The 8,763-nt window shown below is 59.6% G+C and overlaps 4 protein-coding genes across 4 annotated transcripts; 3 read left to right on the top strand and 1 right to left on the bottom strand.

Moving 5' to 3' along the window:
• Positions 1-46: 46 nt before the first annotated feature.
• SPRG_06627 (hypothetical protein) lies at positions 47-1,781 on the top strand (the record flags this gene model as incomplete). The annotated part of the gene is made up of 1 exon (XM_012345441.1): positions 47-1,781. The coding sequence occupies one exon, from the start codon at positions 47-49 to the stop codon at positions 1,739-1,741; it is 1,695 nt and encodes a 564-aa protein (XP_012200831.1). The 3' UTR covers positions 1,742-1,781.
• Positions 1,782-3,240: 1,459 nt separating this feature from the next.
• Positions 3,241-5,000, top strand: SPRG_06626 (hypothetical protein; the record flags this gene model as incomplete). The annotated part of the gene is made up of 2 exons (XM_012345440.1): positions 3,241-4,441; positions 4,471-5,000. 2 exons carry the CDS (start codon positions 3,241-3,243, stop codon positions 4,998-5,000), a joined length of 1,731 nt encoding a protein of 576 aa, XP_012200830.1.
• Positions 5,001-5,153: 153 nt separating this feature from the next.
• On the top strand, positions 5,154-5,786 carry SPRG_06625 (hypothetical protein). The gene is made up of 2 exons (XM_012345439.1): positions 5,154-5,687; positions 5,736-5,786. The coding sequence occupies exons 1-2, from the start codon at positions 5,212-5,214 to the stop codon at positions 5,749-5,751; spliced, it is 492 nt and encodes a 163-aa protein (XP_012200829.1). The 5' UTR covers positions 5,154-5,211; the 3' UTR covers positions 5,752-5,786.
• Positions 5,706-7,577, bottom strand: SPRG_06624 (hypothetical protein). Its single transcript, XM_012345438.1, has 2 exons — positions 7,535-7,577; positions 5,706-7,476 (listed from the first exon to the last, which is right to left on the bottom strand). The coding sequence occupies exon 2, from the start codon at positions 7,050-7,052 to the stop codon at positions 5,754-5,756; it is 1,299 nt and encodes a 432-aa protein (XP_012200828.1). The 5' UTR covers positions 7,053-7,476; positions 7,535-7,577; the 3' UTR covers positions 5,706-5,753.
• Between the last annotated feature and the right edge of the window lie 1,186 nt (positions 7,578-8,763).

The raw sequence follows: 8,763 nt of genomic DNA, 5'->3' as shown, positions 1-8,763 counted from the left end.
CGACTTTTCCGGCGAGGTGCTCCAGTCGACGACGCAGCTGCACAAGATGAGTACCGTGAGCGAGCACTCGCTGAACGGCGCGCTTCGCCCTGGCGGCGTCCTCAACATCCTTAGCCGCGAAGCCATTGGGCTCCTCGGCCAGTACGTCGCCGTCGGCATGATCTACGGTCTCCTGCCTGCGCTTGTGTACCCCGTCTATATTCAGTACATGAACTTCAACGGGTACCAAGCCGCGTCGTATACGTCGATTGTCAATATCTGCTGGTCGTTCAAGATCTTCATGGGGGTCCTCACCGACTGCTTCCCGCTCTTTGGCTTCAAGCGCAAGCCGTACATGGTGCTTGGCTGGTGCATTGCGCTCATTTGCATCTGCTGCATGACCTTTTCGACGTTTCCGGCGCCGTATGTGGGCCGGCCGCTGTCGTCGCTGTCGCACGACACGATCGCGATGCTTCGCGGCGGCAATCTCTCGGAACTCAACGCAACGGCTCGGGTGCATGTCAACGTGCAAGCCTCGAGCCAAGCGGGCTACTGGATCATACTCTCGACCATCTGCAGCTTTGGCTACATGCTCGCCGATGTGGCCGCCGACGCCATGGTGGTTGAGTACGCCCAGCGCGAGCCGATTCTGGTTCGCGGCCGGCTCCAGTCGATCATTTACGGCACGCGGTTTGCGTCGTCGGTCGTGCCGCAGCTCATTGCGGGCATTTGCATGAACAGTTTCGAGTACGGCGGCAACTTTGACTGGTCCATCACTCCGAACGCCGCATTTGGTATGCTCGTGGTGCCGTGTCTCCTCGCCATATACTGCGCGCTCTTCCTCGTCGTCGAGGAGCGCGACGTGCGGCCCGTCTTTAGCGCGTACATGGGTCGGCTCTGGCGCCTCCTCGAGCTCCGCGTCGTGTGGCAAATCTGTCTCTTTCGCTTTTGCAGCAACGTCTTCTTTTCGTTTGAAGCGACCGCGATCCCGAGCATGAAGAGCGCGTGGGCCAACGTCCAGCCGCTCACCAACTCGATCTTTGGCGTGCTCAACACGGCGCTCATGGCCGCCGCCATCTTCGCCTGCGGGCAGTGGGGCCTCAACCTCAATTGGCGCCACGCGATCGCAGTTGCGACGATTGCAATTGCTGCGATTGACTCGACGGTGCTCCTCTCGGTGACGTGGCATGTGACGCGGAGTCCGTACTTTTTCATGGGCCGGCTACTGCCGAAAGCCCTCCCGAGCGCGATCCGGTTTGCGATTTCGTCGTTTTGCGCAGTTGAGATTGCCGACATTGGCAACGAAGGCGCCGTCAACAGTCTCATCACGACGATCGTCAACCTCGCGACGCCGTTTTCCACGGTCGTGTACAAGCTTGTCGATTCGTACTTTGACGTCTCGGTCGCCAACCTCGCAACCGACTCGGTGAGCGTGCGCTGGCAAGTGACGTACGTGCTCTTGATCTCGCTCGGCATGAAGCTCTTCTCGCTGGTCTTTCTCGGATTGCTCCCGCCGCAGAAAGCTGCGCTCCAGTGGCTCAAGAAGCGCGGCGGCTACAACCGCGGTGCGGCGTGGGGGATTGTGATTGGCTTCTCCACTGCGCTGCTTTTTGCCATTGTGAGCAGCGTTATGGCGCTCTTCCCATCGACCGCGTGCTATCGCATTGCGGGCGGTAGTGGCGAGGCCATTGTTCGCAACGGCGTTGCGATCTGCGGCTGGGTCGACTCCACCGGCACTTTAACGACGAGCCACAACGACTAGGTGCTTGGGTACTATTTTATTATAAGCATGGATGATAAGAATGAGAGCTTCTGCTTTAAAAGTACTACATCACTGGATCGATGCGGGCGACATTGTATACTCCGCAAGAGTGGTCGCCATCTTGCACTTGCATGGCCGGTGCCACTCTACCGCAGGCCATCCCCGTACTGTCGACAGGATCATCGCGGTGGCATGACGGTGTAGAGAGGCGGTGATTGTTCTTGATGTCGACGCCGAATCTCAGATTTCGCCCGTACGATCGAATGGCAAGTGATGTCGGTAACCTTTGAGTCAAGCAAGCACCCGCTGACCTGTCTCGGTCAGCCACCTATATAAAACGAGCCCTACCCCAGTGCTTCGCTTCACCAGGTATTCTGCTAGGTGTGCTCTGATTGGAGACGACACGCTGTCATCGACCCTGAGTGTTCGGGGATCCAGCTCTTGCCGTCGCCCCTGGAGTGTCGGGCATGAGTTTATGCAAGCAGCCTATCCACTGGATACCTCGCACCAGCTTTGCCACCACGCCACACTTGCCAGACACCAAGAGTAGCCATACTCACGGTAGCACGATGGCGCGGGATGCTGGCGCGGGATGATGAGATCGCTCTGAACCAAGGGTCAGTAAACAGTGCATTGGCCCTTGTCTTATCGAACGTTAGACCACCGAAATATGGTTGAAATAACAACGTAGCTTGCCTACTAAGCGCGGTGTCGAGGTGGCCTCATCATCTTGCCACTCTTTGCACGCACGCAACCACACAACCTGGTGCGTTGGTGGCCGCCTGTTTTGCGAACAGATGGTTCCTGGAAGACACCGATGTTGTTGTTGAACTGAGTTATATTACATGCAATTATGAAGATATTGTGGACTTCCTAATGCGCTCGTGAGGCTTGGCCGGTGCGTCAGCGAGGAGCGTTAGTGGTCGTGATTCAAGATTGTGCGAGGGACCAGGTAGTGTGCACACCAAGGGTCGTCGCGGAGGATGTCACCGATGTTGCTGCTGGATAATAACGAGTCAAGGGACGACAACGAATTGCGGGCAGTTGCAGTCGACGACCTCCTTTCGAGTGTGTTAAAAATGGCGCGTTCATTTCATTGGGATGCGAACATGGCCGCGAATACTCCGTGGGATTCGGTCCAGAGCATCGTCCAGCGTCGAGTCCTCGCACACTGAGGTACGTTGCGTGGTGTCCGCCTTCTTTCACCCACCAGCACCACCAGTGCCATAATAAGATCTCAACATCTGAAAAGCAATTCATTTCCTGAAAATGGATGCGAGTGACGAGCGTCTAGAGTCATACAGGTACATGGTAGGTAGTATCCCAAATGTGCGTGGGTGGCGAGCTCCGCCCATACTGTAGCGAGATGACGTGGGTACTCTTAGAGACGGGAGACACCGTGGGATGTGGTCTCTGGTCGAGGTCACTGATCAGGTCGGTCGCGACAACATGCGGGTGGCCATGGTCACAACTCATTTTGCTTGTTCCGAGAGTCTAGAATGGGCCACGACGACAAGATTTGGCTCTACTGCGAGTCGGCGGACGACGACCTCACGAGCTACGAAGACGTCACGCTGGGCCTCACGCTCCAGACAGCCACGATCACCAAGCCCCTCGACGAAGGCGCGCTGCGCCCCGGCGGTGCCCTCGACCTCTCGAGCCGTGAAGCCATCGGGCTCTTGGGACAATACGTCGCCGTCGGCATGATCTACGGCCTCCTTCCGTCGCTCACGTACCCGCTTTTTACCCAGTATCTCAACTTTGACGGGTACCACTCGGCGTCGTACAGCGTGCTCGTCAACATGTGCTGGTCGCTCAAGATCTTCTTTGGTCTGATCACCGACTGCTTCCCGATCGGCGGCTATAAGCGCAAACCGTACATGCTTCTCGGCTGGCTTCTCTCGCTCGGCTCCATCTGCGCCATGAGCTTTCTTCCGTTTCCATCTCCGTACCTCGGCCGCGGGCTCGCGCACAAGTCGGACGCTGTCGTGCACCGCCTCCGCGCGGGCAACTTGACCGACCTCTCGCCCACCGAGCGGGCTCTCGTCAACGAGTCAGCGACCGAAGACGCTACGCTCTGGATCCTTCTCTCGTGCGCCTGCAGCTTTGGCTACATCCTCGCCGACGTCGCCGCCGATGCGATGGTCGTTCAGTACGCCCAGCGCGAACCGATTGCGATCCGCGGTCGGCTCCAATCGATGATCTACGCGACGCGGTTTGCGTCATCCCTCGTGCCCAACGTCGTCACGGGATTTTGCATGAACAGCTTCGAGTACGGCGGCGACTTTTCTTGGTCGCTAAGTCCCAACTACGTCTACGCAACGCTGCTCTTGCCGTGCGCGGTCGCCCTCTACTGCACGCTCTTCCTCATTGTCGACGAGCGCGCCGAGAAGCCATATTTGCGCGACTACGTGGGCCGGCTCTGGGAGCTAATCCAGCTCCGCGTCGTGTGGCAGATCTGCATCTTTCGTTTTTGCAACAATGTCTTTTTCAACTTTGACGCGACGGTCGTCCCACTCATCACGTCGACGTGGGCCGGTGTCGAGCCCTTGGCCATTGGTGTCTTTAGTATCCTCAACGCGCTCTTCACAGCTGTCTGCATCTATGCGTGCGGCAAGTGGGGCCTCCACTGGAACTGGCGCGTCGCGATCGCGCTCTCGACGATCGCGATTGTCGTCATTGACGCTACCGTGCTCTACTGTACGACGTGGGCGCTGGCGCGGAACCAGTACCTTTTGTTGGCGGCTTCATGCCCGACGCCTTTCCGAGTGCGATTCGGTTCGTCATCTCGGCCTACTGCGCGGTCGAGATTGCCGACATTGGCAACGAAGGTGTCGTGCACAGTCTGGTGACGTCGATCGTCAACCTCGCAATACCCGTCGCGACGGTATGCTACAAGTACATCAACTCGTTCTTTCACGTGACGCGCCAAGACATGGTCGACGACACGTACGACGTACGCTTCCAAGTGACGATGATGCTCACGCTGTCGTTCGGCATGAAATTGCTCTCGCTCGCATGGCTCGTCTTGCTGCCGCCGCAAAAGGCTGCCGTCCAGTGGCTCAAGCAGCGCGGTGGCTCGAACGCCATCGTTGGCGGCATCGTTCTCGGCGTCTATTTCCTCGCCATGGCCTTCTCGATTGGTACCAATGTCATGGCACTGTTCCCGAGTACGTCCTGCTATCGCATCGCCGGTGGCAACGGCCAGCCCACCTTCAACCGAACGACTAACGCAACCGTGTGCCTCGGCGGGTTTTGAGAGTCCTATATCGTATCCAAGAGTCGAGTGCCTCGACGATCTTAATCTATTCTATTTTGCACTTGTGACGTGCGTTGGTAACCCGTGCGCGCTTGTCAAGAAGACCTACGACCATCTCAAACCGCAATCTCAACCGCAATCTCAAACTGCAATCGCAACGGCAAAGTGAGTTGGCGCCTGCACGGATAACGGTCGTGCCGTTTTGGTCGGTATGGAGCTCGTGCGCAAGTCGTCCCATGGGCTGCGCTACGCGCCGTCGTCCTCCAAGAAGAAGGCGACCATGACGGTGATGCCGTACTCTGGTTTGGGCCAGCTGTCCTCTTCCGACGACGAAGTCGACGAGCAGCTTCGCCGCGAAAGCCAAGAGGGGTCCCCCACGTACCCGTCTCGGTGGGTACCCCCCGTTTCCCGCCACAACAACAACCAAGAGACCGAGGTCTCCCCTCGAACATCCTCGATATCGTCCCTTTACGACCCCCCCAGCGACGTCAAAGCCAGCCCCCGACCAAGCACGACGAACGACCCAGCGCGGGTTCTCATCACCGTGCGTCGAAAAGTTACGTTCGAAGCGCGCGTCCGGCTTCACGTCGACAAGCCTCCTGTCTACGTCGGGCGGTACAAGTCCGAGCAGTCGGCCCGCGATGCTTGTGCCCGCCTCCTGCAAAAGACTCTCGAGAGCACTGCCAAGTAACTCGAGAAAATCGTTGCGGAATTGTTGGTTGCTATGTTTACAAGGAATAGGTTAAGTTGAGGCTAGACTACAGACGGGGGCGGCATCTCGAGTCGCAACAGTGGTGTTACAAGCGTCGGTGTGATCCGCTTCGTGGGCTTGCGCGGTGTCGCGACCGACGGCGGCACGCCGAGCGAGTCCATGAGCGCCGAGCACGCGCCCGGGCCTTCGTCGAGGAACCCGTTAAAATCGGTCGAAAAGTTGAGTGTGACCTGCGGGTCGTGCGGGTCCCGCACTGGCACTTCGTGTGGCGACGGCAGAAAATCCAAGTCTAAAGGCACCGGAATCGGCTTCTCGACCGTCAAGTTGGTGGGCCGCGGTAGCTTGACTCGCTGTGGCGTCAAGTACTCGGTCTTGTTGGGCGTCACGAACGACGGCGAGGCATTCTCGTCATTGACTTCCATCTCCCAGCGGTACTCGAGCGTGACCGTGTCTACGAGGCCGTCCGCGGCGATCTGCCGGCAATGGCTGAAGATGTCGAGGCACGTGACGCTTATGTCGTGCGTGCCCCAGCCAGGGTGCAGCCGGTCGCCGAGGGGTACGACCCGCAGCGTCGAACGCGCCGGCAAGAGCGGCAGCACCGCCGCCCACTTCTTCATCATGTGGTCGCACACGTCCGAGATGCGCTTGCTGCTGCTCATCTTGAGCTCGACCTTGGGCATCGCGCCCGTTTGGCTCACAGCAGCTTGCGTGCGCTTGTCAATGGGCACCAGCCGGACTTTGATCTGGCGCTTCTTGCTCGGGGTTGTGAGGTCGTACACGTACGCAGGCGACGCCACCGAGGCCGCGCGCACGGGCGTCGGGCTTGACGCTGGCGACGACTCCCGGCTCGGGACGTGTCGGACCCGCTTCTCGGGCGTCTCAACCGTTGGCAGCGGCAACGCTCGCTTCTTCCGCACCAACGGGTGGTGGACGGGCGTTGTCGTCGTCGTCAGAGGCACTGTGGTTGCTGCACCCGGGGATGCGAGCTCTTTGGCGGTCTTCTTTTTCGCCGACTTGGCCGCGATCATCTGCTTGCGGCTCTTGAGAAACGACGTGGTCAAGCGGTGGACGATTGCGCGTTTCTGGGACGGGTTCTCGAGGTCGGCGCCGCTCATGGGCGACGACGCAAAGAGGCGGTACCAGCAGATGAGCGCCAAGCGCACTTCGTCGGGCTGGTTGGCGTCCATGGCCACTTGGCCAAACATGAGCAGCGACCGCACGTGCGCGACAATGGCAGTGAAAAAAGCCTCGATCTGGGCCACGGTCTTGGTCGGGATCTTCTTGCTGAGCTGGTCCCAGCGCTTCTGCAGACCGTCGCGCGCCGTCCACTTGGCCTTCATGGCCTGAAAAAGACGCGCTGGTCGTCCCAGACCCAGCCGCCCCACAAGCGGCTCGGGCTCTCGGCGTCGGTCGTCGTCTGGGGCGATTCGGTCGTCAAGTCGCAGGAAGCAAACAGCGCGTCGCACGAGATGTTGTACAGATGCAACGCGTCGTCGGCGCGGCCGCCAAGCGCGAACGCACCGTCCTTGGTCGGCGTCTGGAACGCCTCGGTGAGGCTCGCACACGTACTATGGGCCTTGACGGCGCCGAGCGGCGGCGACGCAAGGAGCGAGTCGGCCGAGTCGGACCAGGCGAGGTCGTGGAAGAACGCGTCGGCCGTCGTCGCGAGCGTCGTGTCCATCTTGTCGAGCCAGCCTTCTTCGAGGGGCACGAGCGAGGCGTCCCAGCTCATGGCGGCGGCGTCGACCGTGTGCTTGTCGCTCCCTACAGTCCGACCATGCATGAGCGCTCGATGGTCATCTCGCATGGCGGCAGCGTCTACCTGCATGCGGGTGCTGCTTCTTCATGAGGCGTCGTCGTCGTCGTCGGCGGCTACGGGCGTCGAGGGCGTCGAAGGCGGTCGCGTCGGCTTTGAAATTGGATTTTTGAGATGGAGCGCCACTTTCGTGCGCCAACTATTCGGTCGCTGATTGGCTGAAATCTAAACCGGGCGCAAAAGACCGCCTTTTTTCACGGTTGCCGCCGTGATTGGCACGTGTTACAGCCCACTTGGCGCCAAACGTGCGCGCCATTTTCGCCGTGGCAGAGGGTCCTCGGCGTCGACGGCCACGAAACATAGCAGCCGCCGAGAGCATCCATCTGCTGTTAATCGCCTCCTCGCGCTGCGTGGGTTTTTCCGACTGGCTACATGAGAAGGCGAGATCCAACCACCATCCCGCATGCCCAAGCCACAATGAAATCTGCATCGCATTCACTCGAGACGTTGCAGCACAGCGCATGGCAATGTACGGTCGATGCATTAGTCTGGTCCACTGAGTCTGGTCGATGCCTCGAGAACACTGCCACATGACAACGGTTTGAGGTTAAAGTGCGTTAAACGTCGCGCCACCGTCGCAGGGCGCTTGCACGGTCGGTCGACGAATCCAGTATCCATGGACAGAGATCCATGGATAGGATAGTAGTTGAGTATAAATCCATGGTCGAATGCTTTTAGGTCTCGCAGGTGTTGATTGGATACCGCCGTCAGCTTCTACAAGCAGCACAACATGGTTGTCGCGGTGGCACGGAAAGGCCGGACGGGGGCGCACTGATGCCGCAACGCCGTGCTTGAAACGATCGCTTCGATTAAAGAAGCCCGCCGTAAGGCTGTGCATCGCGTTGAGCGCTCTCCACCAATCTTGAGCATCGGTTGCAAAGCCAACCGAGCGTAAATATACCGACCAATGGCCCCCCCTGATGCCCCCCATCGCCCAATTTAGGCCGCCATCGCGCCTTTCATTGCCGACCTCATTCTTCTTTTGACCGTGCGCTTCGCACCCGACCAAGAAGCTCCGCAACTCGCCACCCCGCCGCCATGCCCAAGAGCCCGAAAGCCAAGAGCCCCACGAACGCGAACGCGCCCGCGGCGGCGAGCCCCAAGGCGGGCAACGGTGGCAATGTCACCGAGGCGCTCAAGCAAGCCTTTACGACGGCGCCCGAAAACCTCGACGTCGCGGCCGCCAAGGTCGCCGACGTCATTGCCGGCGCCAAGGACGCCAACCTCGGCGCCGT

The sequence above is a fragment of the Saprolegnia parasitica genome (assembly GCF_000151545.1).
Source record: "Saprolegnia parasitica CBS 223.65 unplaced genomic scaffold supercont2.23, whole genome shotgun sequence".
NCBI classification, from domain to species: domain Eukaryota; phylum Oomycota; class Saprolegniomycetes; order Saprolegniales; family Saprolegniaceae; genus Saprolegnia; species Saprolegnia parasitica.
Note: the sequence above shows the minus strand (reverse complement) of the source record. Positions and strands in the feature narration are given on the sequence as shown.